Here is a 23,091-nt window from a genome sequence, read left to right as displayed (position 1 = left end):
ATTAGGAGGCAGGAATTAACAAATCCAAAAGCACAAAATAATCATTTGAAGATAAAAAATGAAGGGATATATATGAGGTAGCTCTATGAAAAAGAATAAGAGTATGAATAAACTGCTAATCCAGAAAACATTAATACAGAAAATGAAGAATGAGAAAAGGATATAATTTCATATATGGATTTTTTCTTTTGAAGGAATATTATAGTTTTAAGCTAATAAAGTTGAAGATGCCCAATGGATTTTTTTAAGAAAAATAGAAATTACAAATAGAATTTAGAATTAGAAACCTTGAATGAATTAATATGCAAGGAAAATGTTGCCAGGTATGAGAGGCAGTATGCATAATGATTAAGGATGTAAGATCTACAGCCAGGCTGCCTGGGTTTGCATCCCAGCTTCACCTGTTGGGCAAATTATTCAAATTATTCTCCAAACCTCAGTTACCTTAATCTAATTTGGTGATGATAACAATATCTGCCTCCCAAAGTTGTCGTGCAGTCAGTGAAATAACACAAGCCAACCACCTACCATAGCGCTAACAGAAGGACTCCCCAAAAGACACAAGGCATTTTTATCGTTGTGTTCTTTCAAACTTCCGAAGAACAGATATATCATATGCTATATTACTAGTTTCAAGGCATAAAGAAAGATGAAATGTTATTCATTGACTTTACAATCATTATCTTGATACAAAAACCTGGGATGTGACAAAAAAATACAAATTTTCTTTTATGAATATACATGAATTAAATAAAATATATGAAAATAGAATCCAGTGTTGTAATGAAAGATTAAGACACCAAAATCAAATAAGGTATTTCCCAGGAATAAATGAATGGTTCAGTATGAGGAAATCTATCAATCCACATCATCACATCACTAGGCAGTTGGCAGTGTTTTGACCTAGAAACACTACCTTTAGTTATTAGCCTAGGGAAGTGAGACTTGGCCAAAGATTTGTGTTGAAGGTTTTTTGGGATAACATTACTGAACTTTTAAACAATACACAATAATAGGGGAATGCTTAAATGTATATATATTAAATAAACATATTATACTTAAATTATATATACAAATATACAATAAGAGTATTCTATAGAAAAGACTATTGTGAAACCATACAAAATATTTCAAAGAATATTTCAAAACATGAAAATCTATTCAGGATATGCTGTCAATTAAGCATAAAGGAAACAGATTAAAAGCAGTATACCATGCCTACATATAGCATGCCTACATATGTCCATATGGAAACTATCCAAATTTATCTCTGTGTGTATATGTACATGTATGTATGAACATTTAGGTTGTTTCTTTTCTTTTGCTACTATAAAAATGCTGCAATGAATAACCTCACATGTGTTATTCTGCACAAGTGTGAGGATCAAATCACCATATTTGATTTCTCCATTTTAAGAGCTGTAATCTGATAATCACTCACGCAAAATGAAAAATGCAAATGGTTATTCACTGCACTATTGTTTATGCGTGTGTGTGTATGTTTACATACACACAGTAATTTACAGGGGGAGGGAAATAGAATGTCACAGGGGTTATTTTAGGACAGTTTTAATTTTCATCTTTATGTCTTATTTTCCTTAATGCCAATGTAGGAAAAAATCAAATGTTAGTAAAACATTTGAAGTGAGATTCAAACAAAGGAAAAGCACTCCACTTGTCTACAAAATATCTAAATTCAAGACATTTATCCTGTCTGTAAACTCACCTGTTTAGAAAAGAATTTTAAGAACTACTTCAAAGAAGATACTTAAGGAGTTTTTTAACAGTGTCTGGAAATCAGTAGGCCAATAATACATACTCAAGTGAAAATCATTGTGAAGATTAGTTTTAAAAAATGTATGTGAAAGTGTTTAGCACAGAGCCTGGAGACTACTAGTTACCAGGAATTATTAACCAAACATGAATTATCCCCCTCTCCTGGTGACACATAGACTCCGAGATGGAAGATTAAACGTGTTTCTCTCTCACTGCCACTGTCCACCATTCAGCCTGGGTTCTCTCATTTCTTGCAACTATGTCTTTGATGCCGCTATATTGCTTAAAAACAAACCAAAAAATAACAAGAAAAAAAAAAAACAGTGAAACTGGTTTTCTCCTTGCTTCTGGAAGAAAAGCAGAAAAAAATCTGTCCTTTATCTCCCTTCTTGGATTCTCTTCTTGCTTAAATCCAGGTCCAATGTAGAACTGATTCAACCTTTGGCAAATGGTTTTTCTCTGGAAATAACTTAATATTCCATCTTGTGAAGGGAGAATGTCTTTGTGTGAGAAATTCTGACTTACTGCCCAAATCCACACCACATTGGATAGTGTCCATGGGGATAAACCATTCAATTTAAAATTCTGGTCTGAACCAAAAGAATGATGTAACGATTCCATTGGTATGAGAAATTTTGTGTGGTAGGAGTACACAGGATGATTTATCTTAGAAGTGGCCAGAGACCAAAGCTAAGAGAAATCTGAACAAAATGATATATTGTGGGCCTTGATTTAAGAGATGGATATAGGAACAGGATTTGGGGACTCACTGGATACGGAGGATGAAGGGAGGGAAATAGTGAATGATGACTGAAGTTTCACATTCCAAGTCCATGGAACCTTAGTACCATGGACAGAAGCTGGAGCATTAGAGAATAAAATGACGCGCTCACTTTGGGATGTAATGGGTTGGGCTAAGGGCAGGGATTTCAAAAGGATGTCCATAATCAGTTTAAAATCTACCCCTACAGACTAGTTGGACCTCAAGCTAGAAGTGTAGGTCTAAGAATCAATTTGGGCAAGAAGGTAGAGCCCAACTCCTCAAGAAGACATCTGAGCCTTACGGAGCACTGATATTTAGAGAATAGAAGAGGAAAAGGGATCTAGTGAAGGAGGTAGAAAAATGAGTATCCAGAAGGTACTATGCCAAAGGTGGGAAAGATGGTTTCAATAACAAGACGTAAGAAACTGGAAGAAGATCTTCTAGCAGAGAATGGCAGAGCTGTAATCCATGGTGTAGATAAACTAAAGCAAAGATGTCATACCTCCTCTTCCCTCTGCTTTAGTTGAAATTAGATGCATGCTCTCATGAAAAACAAAAATGCAATGTTGAATTGAAGCAATAATACAATGTTGAAGTGCGCTTTAGTGTTAAGCCAAATCTCCATTCAGTTTTAGAAGCCCTTGGAATGCCTTGAACTCTGGGCTCTGGCAACTAAGACTCTATTAATGTTGTGGCTTGTTCTATCTATGTGGACTTTTGCATACTTTTGGACTTATTAATTAAAATAAGTGCTTTTGAATATTGGGCTGTGTCATTTATAGGCAGGACAAAGCCTAGGACCCAGGACTCCTGATCCCGAGCAGTGGACAGTTCACATCAGCTTGCTGCATCTCAGGATGCAGACACTTGTGTATAAAGATGGGGAACAAATCAAAGCCCCCTAAGTTAAGGCATCTTCTTCCTAGCTAACCATACCCTAACACCCCCCACCCCCTAAAAAGGATCTACTTCCCCTACTCGGTTCCCCACCCTATGTGCACATACTTGCCAAATGCCCCCTAGTCTCCATCCTTCTCCTCCTCTACCCACCCTTGCCCAACAAAGCCTCTGTAGCTAGTCAGCCAGATGCACAGATGTGGGTGGGTCACCATGGTGACAAAGGAAGCCCTGATGCAGAAGGAGAGAGAGAAACAGCGAGGGAAGCTTCTTTGAGGCTAACACACTGCCCCCTGCCCTTTACTTTTCCAGGTCATCAAAAGGCCCGGGCTTTTTAGAAGTATTCCTTTGACTCAAAGAAGCATATTAGAGGTCAAGAAAGGTGCTGTTGTGGTGGAGAGACAACGGAATGCCTGAATTCTTCATTAAAAATTTCTTTTCTATAACTTTCAGGTGATCATCAGTATAACCATCCGATTTTAAGCAGTGCTACCCAGACCCCTACACATGGTGAGAGATGATTGAGAGTGCTCTGCATTCCATCCTCATTCCAAGTGGCTCCATCCTAACCACTGATGCCTATCAGGGTATCAGACACATGGTCACTGACTCATTGAAGCTAAGGAGGTGTAAGGTGGCAGGTGTCCACCCTCCTCCAGGGCCACAATGCCTCACTCTCACTTTTAGACCGTTGTCCTCTTGGTGTGTCTGTCTCTAACATCAGAGTGATGTTGCACCATGAAAGGGAAGGAGTGAGACCCTTTCTTAACCCATTTTCACTTGCAATCCAGATCCCTTCTTGCAGTCATAATCTCCATATGTCCACAGCAAGGAGTGAACACTCTCCTTTGAGCAAGGCTACTTGTGGTACCATTTACAAATGACATGAGACTTGGTGAACTATATCGATCCTCTTCGAACTAATTAAGATTTGATAAAACGCAAAACCGAACTGGGTGATTTGAGCTTCCACCTCTTGGCAGGGGAAGAGGCTGAAAACTGTAGAGCACAGCAGTGTCAGCATCGTGCCAAAGGGTTACAAAGCCATGTTTCCCTCTTAGGTTATAACATCCTCACACCAGATCACAACTTCATATTTGGAACTGCAGAGAAAAAATGTTTTTGATACCTGCTCAAAACTTGATAGAACATAAGACAGCCATGTAAATTATGAACTATCAGTCATTCTTCTGTCTTTGCTGTGAGACAGTGAAAACATCATTAAATTTTAGTGAGAAAGAAACTCAAAACAAAGATAAATTCTACAGCTCACCTGGTAGAAAGACCTACTAATCACGTCAGATCATGTCCTACTTCAGCGTTGAGATTGAAGGACAATATAATTAGGAGCAGAGAAGTGGACTATTTTGATGTCCCCCTCCAGTGCTAGGCTCCTAGTGGAAATATATGATGACAGCAACAGTTTAATAAGATGTGAAATGTTGTGGGGTCTAGGAAGAATTAGAACTGCAAGAAATTAGAGAGATCAGTTAAAAAGAAGATAATACCAGTGGTGATTTTGAAAGTGGAAATGGAAAGGAGTGTTCTGATATGATACATTTTGAAGAAAGACTTGGGAAAACTCAGTTACTAACTGAATATGACTGATGAGAATCAATTATAAGTAAAATGGAGAGCCAAGATTAATTAGAAGAATGGGGTGGGGGAGTATTAACACAATCTAAGGAATCAGGAAAGCAGCCAGTGTGTACAGGGGATGGAATTGTTGACGGTGAGTTTGGATCTGGACATCTGGAGCTAGACACAACCATAGGATATGCAAGAAAAGTCATTAAACAGGCAGTGAGAAATGCTAACATGAGGTCTGAAGGGAGGTTACAGCTGAAGATGTAAGTTACCCTTTGGAAGCAGTAACAGAAGGCTTGGGAGTAGGGGCAATCTGTACGAGAAGGCTGAGAGAGAAAAGCAGAAGGCATGAGCAGACAGCCTGGGGGATGCCCATGGTGATTAAGCAGCAGCAGGATGAGGAGCCAGAAAAGGCAAGCAAGGAATGCTCCCCTTACTCAGTAACATTCTGGAAGAATAACTATGATCTGGTTTTCTCCAGACGGAGCCAACAGAGGCACAGCCTCTTAAATATGAAAGAGGGAACCGTTCTTCCCTCCTCCTCTTCCTGTCTTCTCTCTCCCACTGGGTGGCAAGGAGATGAACATACATGAGACTCAGTTCCTGCCCTTGAGCAGCTCACAGCCTAGTGGAAGCAGGGTTTTCTCTGAATTCCTTCTTTGGATGTTACACTTTTCCCAGGAGATAGCAGAGAGACTATTAAGCAAGGAACGGGCCTGTGTCTACTTGATAAAGCAAAGAGCATTAATTGAATCTTTATTTTGGGCCAAGCATTATGAAGGCATCAGAAAAATTGGAAAGCAAGACTCCTGCTGTCAAGGAGATTGCAATCTTTGGAGATCAACAAGACTAACTCAAGTCAAATGACGAGAGATCACGTAGACACTAAATTGGGTGGTATTGACTACAAGAGCAATAGGGGCTTGAAGACCAGAAATCACTGTGGGCTGAAAAGGTGTGACATTGTCATAGCGAAGAGCCTTGAGCAAGGGGAGAATTTGGATAAAGAAAGAATAAGGAAGGCCATTGCAATAAGAGAGAGAGCATGAGCAAGAGGCCAGGGGCAATCTTGGTGGAGGCAGAAGGCAAGGAAGAGGTGGCCTTGGCTCATCAGCATGTTTTGGAGAACAGTGTAGGGTAAGAGCATCCAGAAATGTTGCATTTGGAAGTAGATGAGCTGAGTGATGCCCTCGGTGGGAATATGATGCCAACAGGCAGAGGGAAGTTCGTTCTTCTCTAGCATGGCCAAAAATGAAGAAACAAGAGCTAAGGGACAGTGGCTATTACCCAGCTCTGGGTAGCAGTGCTCCCAGCTTCCCGCCCACTCCTCTTCCTGGCGTCTGTCCCGATCCATGCCAGGGAGGCTCTTTCTATACAGCATGTTCTGATCTCTCAGGGATGTAGAGCATCCCCCACCCCCTCACATATGTACTGAGCTGGCGTGAACACCAGCTCATTGGCTGGGCTCCCCTGGCTCAATTTTAGGAGTGCCAGCGAAGGCAGGAAGGGCTAGAGAAGCTGGGAGTTCCCTGTGCTTAGGCTGCCCTTGGACCAAGCTAGGCTAGGAGTGCTTCCCTTTGTCCCATGGTTCATACAATTCCAGCCTTCCATGGTTCAGCACTCTCTTTGCCAAGAGGCATGGGGAGCCACAGTCCTCTGATACATTTCTCCAAAGTTAAAGCCTGCCAATTCTTGGGCATCCCAAGCCAAAGAGGATGGAGGGATGTTATGGCCAAACTAGAGCCACCTAACTACCTCAGTCCTGGGAATGGTACCACTGTTTCCCCCAGAAATACCTGTTGACTTCTTGCTGTGCCTCAAGTCAGTCAAGCACCAAGGCATGCTCATCTTCCTTCCCCAGACCTCCATTCCTTTATGTCCTTCCATCTTCACAGCCACTCCTTCACCCAGACCGGCATCTCCTCTACCCCTCACTCCTGTGCTATTCCTTCTCTGGCCCCCAGAGCCCAGGACAGCTCATTCACTTCATTAGTCATTCACATCAACTCCCTTTCATCTTTTCTCTCATTCCTTCCCAGAGTCTTTTCCTCAGGTCTGGCATTGAACAACACTCCCTTCTCTCTCTTCAGATTTTGGAATCTCAAGGTTCTACCTCAAGAGGAGGAAAGAAAGGGGAGGGAGAAAAGGGGAATGATGTGCTAAGCATTTCGCCCACATTTCTTCCTCCAGCAGCTCAGAGACAGTTAAGGGGGCTACAGAGAAAGGAACTGAAGTAAGAGGAAATGGCTTTGTAGCCCACAGGGGCTAGTCAGACGTGGGGATTAGAGAAGCCTGAGGCAGAAGGGGGCGATGTGAGAAGTGAAATGACATCATGGACAGTGTGGGTTGGAATCTCAGTGGAGCTGGGTCCTAGACTCAGCTCTTCTATGGGTATGTAGACAAGACCAGTCACCTGCACTCCTTCAAACCCAGATTTTTCTAAGCTTGAGAGCTAAATTTGCCTAAAGCTGTTAGAGAAAGGGCAGAACTTTCACACCAAAGTGGATGATTTTATGACCCCCCTCAGCTCCATCAGGCTTACATTTTCATCAGACAGCCCAGTGATGTACTGGCAGAAAGAGTTTGCCATTCAAGGAAGGGCACACTGGCATTGTTGCTAGTGGCACCTAAAATAGCACCTGCCTCCAGGCTTGTTGACAACTGGAACTGAGCATGAGGGAAACTGAGTCACCAGCAGCACCTATATCCTAGCACAGGAGGCCAGGAAAGCAGGATGGGGATGAGGCAGAAAGTGAAGAGATAGAACCTAGACCCTTCCCTTCTGCCTGCCCCAAACGTTGTCCTCACTAATGCAATGCACCCCTCCCTTCTCTTGCAGAGAAGCCACGGATGAACAACATCCTGACATCAGCCACCGAGCCCTATGACCTTTCCTTCTCCCGCTCATTCCAGAACTTGGCCCACCTGCCCCCATCCTATGAGTCTGCAGTGAAGACCCACCCCAGCAAGTACTCATCCCTGAAGAGGCTAAGTAAGTGGGGTTTTCCCAGGGTTGGGGTCTGCCTCTGGGGCTTCCACGACATTCTCCTATGTCTAACTTTCTTGCCCTACACCTGAGGGGACCAGTGTAAAGTCCCAAGAAGAAAGAGCAAGGTGTAGCATGAAGAAGAGAATAGACAAGCCCCTTGTTTTGTTCTTTATGGTCTGATTCCATTCTCCCCCTAGACAAAAGGGAGGCCATGGAGTCCTCAGGTCCACTTTCCCATGGGAGGCAATGCTTCAACTCATGTGCTAGTTTAACTGCAAGAGAGAGCCTTGTCTCCACCCCAACACTGTCCTGAGAACCTGAGACTCCCCCATCCCACACATGTACCCCATTCCATCAGTTGAGTCCAGTTCATCAAGTGATCCCAGCTCTGACATTTGAGTCTGGGGAAGCTCTGGCGATTGATGGGTTTAAGATGTTGCAATGTCAAGAAGGTACATGGCAGGAAAACTCTTGTCTCTCAGCTTTCCAACCCTCGGACCTTCTGCCCTTATTCCCCAAGACTCTATTTTGATGACCACCCAACTTCAGCACTGAGCATTTGCTTGAAGCTACAGGTCAACCTACCCTGATAGAAAGTCAGCCCACGATTCCACGTCAGCCACCTCTAATGTGGAACGTTGAGTTTCTGTGGCTAGAGGTGGTGACTCTCAATGACCCAAGGAATCTGATGCACGCCCTGGGATGAGGGAATGTGACTCAGGAGGTAAGATCTACCCTTCAGTGACCCTCTGGGAAAACTGAAGAGCAGTCAGCATTCCCACATTCTGCAGAGATCCAGAAGGCTGTCTGTTGGAAGCCTCATTCCCGAAATTTGGAGCAAAGCAGGCTTGTGTATGTCCTGGGTAAATTCAAGGGTGCAGCAGGCAGTGTGAGCTTGGGAGGGCCTCCTGGATGGAGAGAAGGGTGGAGCATCTGAATGGGGTGCACATAGAGGACTGCTCTGGCCTGCTCAGGTTGTGGGCACAGGTGAAGTATGTGTAGGCTTGATTCTGTGGTTGTGTGGGGCGGATGCCCATGTGTTGGTTTCTTGTGCTTTGGCTGTTACTCCAGAGAAGGTGTCACTATGTTCCTAAGTCACCAGCCAAGCATTTTCACAAGTGCCTCCTAGTTGGAGCATCTCACTTTATTCTAGCAGGAGGCTGGTTCTGCAACCCAGCTTCCTTGGAAAGAGGCCGTGGACCTCATTGGAAAGCCGCCAGCTGCTACTTGGATGTTTCAGCAAGACCAGGGAGCCATTCTGTTCCTTGACCACGTGTAGTAGAAGCTGCACTGGAGGGAATTTCGGGGCTTGGGCTTGCCCTCCACTGTGCTGTGAACTCAACTCCTGGGGACCTTGAGGAAGTCCCTTAACTCCTCGCTACTCAAAGTGGTCCACGGACCAGGGGCATCAGCATTGTCTGGGAGCTTGTTAGAGATGCAGACTCTCAGGCCCACCCCAGACCCAAGAGGTCTGAATGAGACTCTGCACTTAAGAAGACTGAATGGTTTGCACATTCAGTGGAGAAGCATTGCCTCCACTTGTCTGGGCTGCAGGGTCCTGGCTCAGTCCTGGCTCCGGTGTCACCCCAGCTGCCTTCTCTCTCTCTTTCCCCTGCAGCTGACAAGGAGGCTGATGAGTATTACATGAGGAGACGGCACCTGCCTGACCTGGCCGCCCGTGGCACCCTCCCCCTCAACGTCATCCAGATGTCCCAACAGAAGCCGCTGCCGCGAGAGCGACCTCGCCGGCCCCTCCGGGCCATGTCCCAAGACAGGGTCCTGTCCCCACAGCGGAGCCTGGCAGATGAATTCGGCATGCCCTATGACCGCATCCTGTCCGATGAGCAGTTGCTCTCCACCGAGCGCCTGCACTCCCAGGACCCGCTGCTGTCCCCGGAGCGGACGGCCTTCCCAGAGCAGTCCCTGTCGCGGGCCATCTCACACACGGACGTCTTTGTGTCCACGCCCGTCCTGGACCGCTACCGCATGACCAAGATGCACTCCCATCCCAGTGCCTCCAATAACTCCTACGCCACCCTGGGCAAGAGCCAGACGGCAGCCAAGCGCCAGGCCTTTGCCTCGCGCAGGCACAACACGGTGGAGCAGCTGCACTACATCCCGGGCCACCACACCTGCTATACAGCCAGCAAGACCGAAGTGACCGTCTGACCGCCAGGAGGGGCTGAGCCACTGGGCAGGGCAGGGCAGGGGTCAGGAGGGCCCTGGAGCAGAACTTCTAGCCCTGTACATCTCCCTTCCCTTGTCCCCTCCATAGGAGCTGGGGGTGGGTCAGCTTTGCCCAGAAAGCCATACTCCAGGGGGACACAGCCTGGTGGCCTGGCACAGCATGCTCAGACGTGGGATCTAGAGCGACTGCTCTCACTCTTCCAGAAGAGTCAGCGAGGAGGGAGGAGAGGGTATAGGCCCCAGTCTCACCCTCCCCACTGTCACCAACTCCCTTGCAGTCCCACGTCCCCTCTCCCTCTCCTGGGGGCTCAGCTGCAGGTTCTGTCAGCCAAGAGACCCTGGCCTGATCCTGGTCCGACGCTGCCTGGGTTTGAATTGGCCAGTGGGTGCAGTCAATGGGCTGACCGAATAGACTACTCGGTCTCATTCATTTACCTAAAACCGCATCACAGAAATCTTCTAGTGCCTAAAAACTGCCTGCTCGCTCTCTCAGAGCCGGGGAGCTGCCGTGTCCATAAGCACAATAACGATTCTCTTCTGCCTGCTGGAACTCTCTGGTCCCCACTGAGTGGCCCTTCCTTCACTGACCCTGCGGCCCCACGCTGGCCCTGCACCCCTCCCCGAGGCCCAGGATAGGGAGGGGTTCCGTCCTTCGGCTGCCTGCTCATTGCCGGGAACCCTGCCCAGTTCCAGCTGGCTGCCCCACCTAGAAGGCCCCCCGGCCCCTATTCTGGGAGACTTGGCCCCTCCTCTAGTCCTAAATGTTCCACTCCTGAGTTCTCTGGGGCTTCACTCTAGCCCTCCCAGAGGAGAGTAGCGATGGGGTGCAGGGACTTTTGGGGTGCCCTCCCCGGCAACCTGATTATCTCCACACTTCCTCTGGGCCTCTAGGTCTGAACTGTGACCCACCACTCAGGCCTGCCTTCCCCTCCCCGACTCTGCGCCCTAGAGGCATCTGCCGCCCTGGCCAGAGAGCGGTGGGTGGGGAGGGCCACTGTGATGCTCTGGGTCTCAGGGGCTCACCATTCCCATTGTCCAGGGCTCTGCCTGTCTCCCATCAGGCACATCAGGTGGGACTGAGGCAGAGGCTTCTAGAGAAGGTCAGTTCAGCCCCTAATAAAGGAGGACCCGAGGCAGTTGTCCTGCACCTTGCCCGCTCCTCTCTCCCCATCACTACCCCCCTGCTTGACCCCTTCTATCTTTAGAACTCGCTCTTGCTGCCTGTTTCCCCTTCCCCACCTCCTGTCCTCCGACAATTCCACTCCTCTCTCCTGGCTACTGCTTCTTCCGACCAGTGCCTCCTCTATGTCAAAGGGGCAGAGACCCATTAGCAAACGCAAATAATGGTACTCCAGGCTATTGGTCTGGGGGCTAATGGGCAGCTCCCCAGTCCCTCCTCTGCACGAGGCAGATCCATGCCCTCAGCTCTGCTGGGTGACCACCCTGCCAGCCCAACTCAGCTCCTTCTCTGCCTCCAACCTGGGGGGGTGGGCAGGGTGTGACCGCCTCCTGGAGACAGTGAACTAAGCTGCATCCACTCCCCCAAAACCAGAGCCTGAAGGGAGAGAAGAGGCTCCCCCATTCTCAGGGCCAGGGCATCTCCCTGGGCCGGGGCTAGGGGAATCAGCTCCAGATCATTGGGTGAAGGTATGATACTAAAACTGTGACTGTCACCACAGTCAGACTCCAAAAGCAATGATCTTACAGTGGGATTTTAGCTTCCCCCAGTTCTGCATACAACATGCATGGCCCTTTAAAAGGGAGGCGGGGCAGCGAGAACTCCCCAATGTCAGCCCTGGGAATTTTTAATCTGACCAAGTCCACAATCCACAGAGAAATCAATCGACTGATTCCTCTTACTTATTTCAAGAATTCCAAAGTTCCTGTCTCCTCCCGAGACTCCCCATCACATGAGTCAGGAGGGGATTAAGGCTGGGGGTGATGAACACAGCCCTCAGCTTCCCCACTGGGGCAGCGTCACGGGGACTGCGAGGCTGTGAGGACAGGAATAAGTCTCTGCTTTCCTCCCCTACAAACACATAAACCTTCTCAAGGGCTGGTCCCCAAGGGTTTATGACTGTTTGTTCCAGAAGGCGAGGCTGAGAGGGTTGGGCTGGAGGAAATCATCCTAAATAGAGTAGTGCACCACTCCCAGAAACAAAGGTGTGTCTCTCACAGCTGGTCCCCTAAACTCACTGCCCTCTAATCCAGCTCTCAGCCAGTCTCACTGGGCTGCCTGCTGGTGGGGAGGGGAGAGAACGTGGGCGGGTAAGAATTCCCTCCCCAGGTGTCTACACACACACCCCGGACCAGAAACCTGATCTCATCCCACGTCAGAGCATCTTCTCGGCACCAAGCTCTCCAGCCCTCAGGATGACGCTTCTACCCAGACCTGTCTGTCTGTCTCAGGGGTTGTCTGATAGGTTGATTCCAAAACATTTCTCATCTCCAGCCTCATCCGATTTAAAACCTCTGTTGTCAGTTGGATCAGAAAATTCTACCTGAACCTTCACTTCTTTTAAATGATTCTTCTGCTTCACCCTTGGGTCTGGAAGGAGGGCAGGAAAGAAGCAAAGAAAAAAGGAAAGGAGGGAGGGGAGGAGGGAGAGAGGGAGGGAAAAAGAAAGAGAAGTCTACAGAGTTGCTCTAATTCAGTCAAAAATCCATAAAATTATGTCTTAACTGGGACACAGAAATTTCTCACTTATTCCACCGTCCCACCCATGTCTGAGGAACCAGCAAAGCTGCATTACAAGACAAATTTATGTAGCAGATAAGAGAGGGTTCTGGCACTGGGACCCAAACGTCACGACTTCCAGCCCCACCAGGCTGGTGGCTTCTGCCACACATAGAAGGGCCATCCCTCCCTGACAATGAAAGTCCCCTCCCCCTACAAGGGAAGCCCAAAGCCCCAAATTTCCCTCTGCTCACTCTGCTCTTTGTGCGAGTTTCCCTTGCTCTCATGGGAATGGACTGGGCTCTGCACAGGTTCTCCCCTGCCCTGAAGGTTCTTGCTGGTCTCCCTGCCCTTTGATGGCAAAGAAGCTCTCACGGTCGCTCATGTAATGCCACCCTTCCTGCCCTGCTTTCTGCAGTTCACTCTTGGCTCCATGAGTTCATAAATCACAAAGGCCTTCCGGAGAATTCCCTTAACCCCCTAACTGGGCTTCTGCCCTCAGGGCTCCGCAGTGTCTTGGGTCATGGGTCTGCCTTCTAGAAAGTTCCAACCTTTCCTTATTCTAATTTCTTCTCCCCTCTTTCCACTCTCACACCCTGAACCTCCTGTCTTAACCTCAGTCTTCTATGCCACTTCAGTCTTTCCTTCCTCTCATCTCACTTGCCCTGCCTTCTTCGTCCATTTACCTTCCTCCACTCCTTATTTCTTTTCCTCAGGCCTGCTATACTCTCTAGTTCTAAAACTTAGAGCGCTCAATGAAAGCAGTCAAAAAATGCGACATTCTTCAGGTCTTCTGTTTGCCTCATTGGTTTATCCTTCACCTCCTGCCCCTATGAGATGATACTCCTAGGCATGTAGCCAAGGGCTCTCACCCTCTAATCTTTGGGAGGGAAGGGAGAGAAGCTGTCCTGTCAGAGGCATCACGGTTCAAAGATCACTTTTGGTCCCTGCAGCTGGCAAGTCCCCTGAAGCTGCTGCCCCAGCCTGCCACTAGCCCAGAGGCTCCTGCGCTGGCCAAAGATTCATATTCTTGAGGGCTTTCTGCCTCTGTTCCACCTCACTTACACCTGTCCTGCTTGTGTGTGTCACACATCACCTTTTGTCCCCAAAGACTGGAGAGCCTCATGACTCTCTAAGCATGGAGAAATATTCATTCCAATAACCCTGCCACCAAACCATCCACTTTCTTCAGAGAAACCTTGTCTGCCACTAGCCTTCCATCCTCAGACTCCATCCACAGGCCACTGTGGACTTGATGGGAGGTCATCTGAAAGGGCTGTTGATGACATGGACCCCAGGAAGCACCTGCTCTGGGAAGAGTTGACATGTTGCCTCCCACACACATTCCTCCACCATCCTCCCCCAAACCTGGGAAACTTTGCTCTGGAGTATTTTCAAGGAAGCTCGTTGTGTTTTAATGAAGTATTTTTCAGGGTTCAAATGATATTTTTATAAATGCAGCATTTTATTGACAGATTTGATATGAAAGATATGTCTTCCTGGGCTCTATATTTGACTTCTGAAGGCAACATACTACAGGAGGAAAAAGCACAGGGCTGAGGCTCTTGGAGACATGGCTTTGGCCCTAGCTTTGTCTCCATCTTGCCATGTGACCAAGGATGTCACGTTCTTGCTCAGTGCCTCAGTTTCCCCATCTGTAAAACAAGGGGCTTTGACTAGATGAGCTCTGAAGTTTCATCCAGCTCTTACATGCTAGGGCTTTCATTCCCCATTGGCACATCCTCCTTTCTTCAGATTCCTCCCCACCTCAACTGACCTGCACACATCCCATTATGCCTGCCCCAAGGTGACATCTTCAGATGACATAGACAGCCATCAGACTCCTCACCAAAGCCTGGGGTGGGCCCCATGGTCTCAGCCACCCAGGGATGCTCTCTATCTGAAAGTGTAAGGGCCTACCCATTCAATAGGTCACCAACCATGTGTCATGGAAGGCCTCTCATATAGACACACCTAAGTCATCCTGGGTATCTGTGTCACTGGGGAATTCTGAATTTGAAATTTTCATTTTCATGTGGTTCTCAAAGCTGGAGGGAGGCGGTTCCAATTTCAGAGAGGGGATGAGTTGGAGGAGAAAAGTCCAGAGGTTGGCCCAAAAGGGCATGAAGTCTGTATTTGAGGGCAGCTTGGAAATGCATTCCAAGCCTCCAAGGCTCTGTGTAGCAATGGATGTGAGTATAGCCCGCTCCAGAACTTGTGTCCTGAAGACCGAGTCTGGACACTGGGCTCCATTTCAGCTGGAGGAGGAAGCGGCATGAGGCCCTGGGCTGCTAGGAGGTGGATGCTCACCCCGTCCTAGTACCTTTCTAGCCTCTCCTCCTGAGACTGCCGTCCTCCCGGTGAAAGCTTGTGACGCAAGAATTCAGAGTACACGTCAGTATCATCAAACCCATCCTGTAAATCGGCAAACATACCAACCTTCCATCAGTCAGAGAAATGACATTATACGTCTCCTTAATATCTTCCCTCCTGAGGGAGAGAACACCCCTGCTCAACTTTGCTGTCCACCCCTGCTGTGACCCTTGAATGCCACTCCATGGGAGGACTCATTCATTTGCTTCATAGTGGCAAATATTCCTCTAGTTCTATAACTCAACTAGACATTTTGTAGTAAAGAATTCTTGAAATTCTCTAATAAAAAGCAATTCTTACTGTAATATTTTTAGTTTGGGGACACAATTTCCTAAGGGGGGATTAATGAACATTTTTACGCATTAGCCCAATTTATGGATTCCATGTTTATTATATGGTAGTAATGATGAAAAGTACCTTTCTATCGTACCTTTGCGGTTTCTTCTTTCCTCATAAGTAAGCTTCATGATGAGCAGTGCTCTCGTAACTGCTGCTTCTGTACAAATCTCATTGTTCTACTTACCTGTCAAAGCACATTCTATATGTACTGTAAACAGATATCACTTTAGTAAGGTTTAGTCTTAAGGATTTTTCCACTTTTGTCAGTAACAGATATTTATGGATTAAAAAAATAAAGCCGTTTCAACATAACCTGTGTCTCTTAAAGTAGCCACATACTTACTTTTACAAACACAGAGCCAAAACTAAAGGCAATTAAACATCACAGAAATGTAAAAGATCATTCGAGATGGGGGCTGAAGCAAGGATTGACCGCAAGTGGGAATGAGGGAAATTTTAGGGTGATGGGAGCATTTTTTAAAACTGGATTATGGTGATGCTTAGAACTGTATAAATTTACTAAAAATCATCAAACTTTATAGTTACCATGGGACAATTGTATGATATGCAAATTAGACCTTAATGATGCTCTTAAAAATGGAGAACAAAAGGAATGTAGGAAGGTAGGCTTAAGACAAGTGCCAAGGAGAAGGTATACCAATTCAAAGCAGAATTAGAAGTTATAATTTTGTATCCATATTCATCTATTCTAGCACTATTATTCTTGGACATTAGGTCTTAGTTTGGTTTTAGAGTTAGTTCTTGTAGTTACCATGGGCGATTAGAGTACAGATGGTTAAATATCCATGCCATTTAAACCAGAGAATCAAGTTGCACCATGAAAATTGATTTAGATTTGGAGTCTTGCTCAAGACCCTCTTTCTCTGGACTCCTCTTTCATTTTCTTTGGCACATATTCACTTTGCTGCTAAGTTCATCTGTTGTTCTGTGTTTCTGAATTTTCACCATAACCTAGATATTGGTGGGCTCAGGTTCAGCAAACAAAGGTTTGGCAAACAGGACATGGTCTTCAGCCAACTTCAGCACCTCCAGTGTTCCTAGAATCCAGAGTCACATGTCCTCACCAACTGCCCAACTCCTTTGTAATGAAAACCAGTCTCACTGGATGCGTTGAACTTATATTCAAAAATCCTTTTATCTCCTGGCAATGGCATTCTTTACCTAGGACAAAGTTTCAAACCTGTTTACTCTTCTAATACATAATAACACATAACCACACATATTCTGAAATGTATTTTGCTTGCTGTAGCAATCATTATTACAGTACATTGCTTCTGAATCATACAGGCTCTAACCCATGATGATCCATAGCAAGTACACACACAAACACACACATTACAAGCATAGGTTCATTAATCTGTATTCATCATCAGAAGGAAACCCAAGGGAAAATAAAATTCAGATTTGGAAAAAATTTTTTTTTGAGAAGTGCAATTTAATTACAATGCTTACACATACATACAATGACTAAATCAGACTAGCAACATGTTCCCTAATAGGAATCTCCCTTTTTGAAGAATAATGGGTAATTAATATGAAAATGGTCAACAGGTATGAACCAGAGAGTTTTGAACACGCTTTAAATGGTGTTTCTAAAATACTTTAAAAGATTCTTCTCTTAAGGAGGTTAAATATCCCCTTTTAAATATCATTAACTCTTAACAATTTGTTCAACTTTTTCTCTTTGACTCTCAAAGGTAAACCTCAATTTAGCTTCTGTCACAGTTGTCACTAGTTCCAAATTGGTGAGATCTGAATACATGAGGTCTTGATATACCATCATTAACAAGCTAAGGACAGAGAAAACTCATGGTAGAAGCATTGAGATGCAAGAAGTTTCTGGTAACTTTTCACCTTCAATGTCACTTTGGACACTTATCTTTCTTCTCTCTAGTTGAGCATGAGAAGGAAGCGCAAAACCTTAGGGAGGAGTAAGAAAGATTTTCCTTCAAGATTCTAAGAAGAAAACCAAGGACACTCAGTGGGAAAATCACAAAGAGCAGAGGATGGGAATGGGTGCTTTGAAAGTTCAAGAATGAGGCAATCAGTAACTTTTACATCATGGATGTGTTGGCCAATGTCATCTCTGGGCCTTGGTTTCCTCATCTGTAAAAGTTGGGATATTAGACTCAAAGATTCTTCTCACGTCTGATATATCTTATCCCTGAATTATCACAAAACAATACTCAAATTATAACTGGGCCTCTAGGTAGCTGAATGAACCTGTGAGTAACCCATCCTGCTGTCTTCCTTGGTCCTGCCCATCTCGACTTTCCCATCCCATGAGAATACGCAGTCAAAGAGCACTGGATTGGGAGTCAGAAGACCTTGTTCATTGTACCGGCTCTGCCACCATTTTGTTACATGACCTTGAAAGATTTATTTTCTTCTTCAAATCTCAATTTTCTCATTTAACAAAATGAGTGGGCCAGATCACTCTAAATCTCTAAAAATCCTTCTCGGTACTTTTAGTCTCTGCTTCTGGTCTTTGTTAAGACCTTTCAGGGAGGGGGCCGCCCAGTGGCCAAGCGGTTAAGTTTGCGCGCTCCCCTTCGGCGGCCCAGGGTTTCGCCGGTTTGGATTCTGGGCATGGACATGGCACCGCTCATCAGGCCACAGTGAGGCAGCGTCCCACAAGCCACAACTAGAAGGACCCACAACTAAAATATACAACTATATACTGGGGGGATCTGGGGGAGTAAAAAGCAGGAACAAAAAAAAAGATTGGCAACAGTTGTTAGCTCAGGTGCCAATCTTAAAAAAAATAAAGACTTTGCAGGGAGTTGGTGAGCTCACCTGGTACTAGTCATGGAAGAAGGGTAGTGGGAGGATAGAGTGACAGGAGGGAAGGAGAAAACCCTTGGCCGGAGCCACTGCTTATGAGATAGCATCTTTGCAATTGCCAGCTTATCTGCCCTGTATCAACAAGATGGCTACAGAAGAAGAAAAGGTATTAAGCTAAAGGAAGAACAAGGTCCTTAGAAAATGGCCTCGTCTATTTAACTTTTTGTGATTTCCCAAAATCAACAACTGTTAATCAATTCAAAATCAAACAACAAACTGTTGATCAAAATCAACAACTGTTAATCAACCTGTTAAAAAAAAAAAACCCAAAGAATGTATTTTCACAGAAAGGTCTCAACAGTTCATTATTTTACTGTTTGTCCATAGAAATAGAGCTCAAATGTATGTTTCAGGACCACAGCTCTCTCCACAAAGAAGAAACAAGTTGTTTTGCCTCCAGCCTCAATCTCAACCCCAAGTCCAAGTTCTGGAGATACGTGCTAAATGTAGAAGACTGGGACAGCTGCCCTCTTTCCCAATTGCATGTACCTTAATTATTGTTTCTTCAACCACTTGTAAGAGCTACTCCTGCTGGTTCATCACAGCAAACATAGAGAAGATCTGGTTTGCTACCCAAGGGGTATTGGTCCATATAACAGTCTTTATTTTAGACTTGGAGAAAACAAAAAACTGTCATCTAATCCAGTGCTACTCAATGTGTGCCCACCAAGCAGCAACATCAGTACCCACTGGGAGCTCACTGCACTGCAGATTGCCAGTCCTCACCCTAGACGTACTGATTCAGAATCTCTGGGGGTGGGGCCCTAGAATTTGCCTTTTAACAAGATCCCTAGGTGACTCTATGCACATTAAAGTTTGAGAAGCACCTCATTCTGCCTTTTTTTTTCACTTTTGAAATTCTATAACTCTACGATAAGAATAAAGAGTTGGGGGGAGGGGCAGTGGGCGCAGCCCAGCAGCATAGTGGTTAAGTTCGTGCACTCTACTTCAGCGGCCCCACAGCCCAGGGTTCACAGGTTCAGATCCCGTGCATGGACCTACACACTGCTCATCAAGTCATGCTGTGGTAGCATCCCACATATAAAATAGAGGAAGGCTGGCACGGATGTTAGCTCAGAGCCAATCTTCCTCACCAAAAAAACAAGAAGAAGAAAGATATGGAATTTGGGGGATCAGAGTAGCTTTGATCCACGTAGCCAAACAATTTTAAGGGACCAGCTTCAGTGAAGAGGTTAGAACAAAAATGAGTTTACAGAGGATTAAGTACTTAGGAAATGAGGATAAAGCTGAGGCAGAGTGTATAAACTATCTATAGGAAAGTTTAATAGAAGAGAAACTATACAACAATTGGAAGGCATCATAAGGTTGAATGAGAATTTTTAAAGATTGCACAAACTTGAGTGTGTTAAAACTCGAAGAGAAAGGAGAGTTGGGTAAGGACGGGATACAGAACAAGATCCATTCCCTTGGGCAAAGGAGGAGTACAGGAGGAGGGAAAGGTGCTCCTCAGAAACTTCTTGGGAAGGCAAGATGGTGGCCATTGAGATAAGGGGAAGGGGCTGCTCCAGGAGCTTTTCCTGGAGGGTCTCAATCTTCTTGGTAACGTGTGATGCAGAGTCACTGAATCAGGCAAGATAGGCTGGATTATGCTATGGTAATAAACAACTCCCAAATCTCCTTAAAACATCAAAGGATTATTTTTCACTCCCACTCTGTTGTGGACCAGCTGGGGCTTCTGTTACACTTCCTCATCCTTATTCAAGGGCTCAGAGACAGCAAAGCAGCCACTATCCGTAACATTGCCTGCCACCATGGCAGAGGAAAAAGAGAATGCTGGAGGGTCTGGCAAGGACAACTAAATGGCAGCCCAGATGTGACACATATCACTTCTGCTCAAATCTTCTTGGCTAGATCTGGTTATACCATCCCACCACACCACAGAAGAGCCAGGAAATGTGATTCTATAACATTCCAGGTAGATGGGGAGCAGAAAATATCCAGTGAGTGGCATCAGTGACTACCAGAGTTGCCATGTTGTGCTGAGAGCTAAAGACTGGGAATTTGCAGGGCAAATGACCCCTCCTCATGACTGTGACAAAACCATCAAAATGTTCTCATTTTTTAAAGCAGGTAAAAACTTTTCTGCAGCTGGTTTATTTTATATGAAGCCAGTGGTATGTCCATTTCCATTTAAAAGTGGTTAGTAGACGTCTTAACCAGGAGTCATTTGGTTATACGAAACAAAATCTCACTTAAAGTAGTTGAGGCAAAAAATGAGAATACTATTTATTTATTATGATGATTATTATTATTATATATAAAACCATCCCACAGGACCTAAGGCCTGAATGTATAATGGGGCTTCTCCAAATCTAAGAAGTTGAAAGTTACCCAAAACCATGACAAAAGTCTCTCCGTAGGTAGCATGAACTCTCCTTTTTTATGAAAATTTCTATTCCTCTCTGTGTGGTTCCTTTCACACACGTCAAACCTGACTGAAATGACATCTTCAGTGGTTGAGTCTGCATGACTTCTCAGGTCCAACCCTTATGGTTAGCTGACACAACCTCTTTGTGCCCCAATTCCAAAATCCCTGGGAGAGAATCTGAAAATCTCTATAATGACTCCCCTTGCGTGTCAGTTATCTTTTGCTGCATGACAAAACATCCCAAATTTCACAGCAGAACAACAACAATTATTTCTTGCTGTAATCTCTCATTATTCTGAGAGTTAACTGAGCTATGCCAGCCAGTTCTCACTCGGGGTCCCTTATGTGGTTGCAGTCAGATGGTGGGTGAGGCTGGAGTCCTCTCCAAGGCTTCCTCACTCACATGTCTGCCTGTCAACGCTAGGTGTTGGTTGGAACCTCAACTCTTACATGTGTCCTCACCACGTGGCAGCCGGGTTCCAAGAGCAAGGCTCTGGAGGTAGGAAAAAAGACAGGGAGTGGGCGAAAGGGAGATATTGAGAGAGTGATCCAGGTGAAAGCCACATTATCTCAAGTGATGTAGCCTCAGAAGTCACACAGTACATTCTCCAGGTCAAAGAATCATGAGGTTCTGCCCAGGTTCAAAGAGAGAGGACACAGAGTCTACAGTCTGAAGGGAGTTTAGCAAGGTTACCTTGTAAGCAAAGCATGTAGATGGGAGATATTGCGATGGCCATCCTTGGAAAATACAATCTGCCACACTTTGTGTCAAGTGTCTATTCTTGGTCCCATAGCTGTGGGTAAGGAACCTTGGAACACATACTCCAAAATGGCGGCAATCATCCACCCCTGGAGTTGTGGGCACTTTTCAGAAAATGAAGTGTAGGATAAGCCCATACCTTAAGCAGCCTCTTTACAATGAGACATCTGGGAAGTATTGAGAAAGCATCCCATGAACAGAACACCTGCTCTTTAGTTCTAAACTCAGGACTCCAGGACATGCTAACAGTGGATTCTGTGAAATCACATTAAAATATTTCTCTACAACAGGGTGATGATTTTAAACTGTAGTGGGTTTTCCCCCTCTCTTTTACCCCTACTCTTTTCTCCACCATTCCAAAAACAACAGAAACCTTCCATCTATTCTGCCCCTAAGGAAAGGTAGAGACCAGAAGAAGTCTTTGTTCAACCTTGACTTTCAAAATTGACTTTTGTCAAGCTCACAGTAGCAAAAAAGAGGAAAGAGAGTATTGTCGTTGATATTGAAAGCTGACCTTTGAGTTTCAATGAGCCAAGCTTGATAAGAAACCACTGAGTAGATTGCACAGCAGATTTCCTGGTGGAGAACTTCCATGCTGTACAGGGCAGAGAGAAATACCTTTATGCACTGAGAGAAGAAATTCAGGAGGAATCAGAGAAAATAGCAAGGGAGTTATACACACGTATCTCTGAGAGAGCCCAGACACGGATCACCACCATGGGGTGGGCTAGTAGGGACGGGGGAAGGGGGAGGTGAATGACAGAATTCTTCACATAGAAGGAGCATCTGAGGGCAGAACTCAGACTTCTGCTCAGCTTCCTGCCTAGAACTCTGGGAGGAAAACTTCTGATGACTGTTCCATGCCCACATACAGCAGGTATGGTAGCATGGAAATGGTAGCAAGACACGTCTACACAGAGCAAGTCCCTCTCCCACCTTGAACTCCAGGCCCCCAGGCCCTAAGTGATACACAGAAGACAATGAGTGCCCTGCTAGGAATCTGAAAGATACCTCTGAAGAATGGGTATCTCTTTCAAGGACTCATAACAGCAGAGCGCCACCATGACCGAGAAATGAAGACAAGCGAAACCTGCATATCTGAGTTATGCCTATAAATTTTAAAGCTGGTACACCCATATCTTTCAAGAGTGGTTCTCGAGACTTTTAGTCTCAGGACCTCTGTACACTCAAAAATTACTGAGAATCTCAAAGAGCTTTTGCTTGGGTAAAACATACCTATATACATTTATTATATTAAAAATTAAAGTGAAGAGCATTTAAAAAATTATTTATTGAAGCATATTAAAATAAGAACAATACATCCATGATGTGTTAATGTAAATAAAACATTTTTATAAGAAATAACTGTATTTTTTTGGGGCTGGCCCCGTGGCCGAGTGGTTAAGTTCGTGCGCTCCGCTGCAGGCGGCCCAGTGTTTCGTCGGTTCGAATCCTGGGCGCGGACATGGCACTGCTCGTCAGACCACGC

General features: G+C 45.5%; 1 protein-coding gene across 1 annotated transcript in view; it reads left to right on the top strand.

The window, feature by feature from the left end:
• SHISA6 (shisa family member 6) overlaps window positions 1–10,181 on the top strand; it is a gene marked incomplete at its 5' end in the record, with an annotated part of 280,938 nt that extends 270,757 nt beyond the window's left edge. Inside the window, 3 exons of the mRNA XM_046676274.1 lie at window positions 3,890–3,946; window positions 7,863–8,015; window positions 9,631–10,181. Coding sequence (XP_046532230.1) covers window positions 3,890–3,946; window positions 7,863–8,015; window positions 9,631–10,181 — 761 coding nt within the window. The remainder of the gene's footprint in view (window positions 1–3,889; window positions 3,947–7,862; window positions 8,016–9,630) is intronic.
• Window positions 10,182–23,091: the final 12,910 nt, after the last annotated feature.

Source organism: Equus quagga, chromosome 11, assembly GCF_021613505.1.
Source record: "Equus quagga isolate Etosha38 chromosome 11, UCLA_HA_Equagga_1.0, whole genome shotgun sequence".
Taxonomy (NCBI): Eukaryota; Metazoa; Chordata; class Mammalia; order Perissodactyla; family Equidae; genus Equus; species Equus quagga.
The sequence above is the reverse complement of the archived record's forward strand: the minus strand, read 5'-3'. Positions and strand labels throughout refer to the sequence as shown.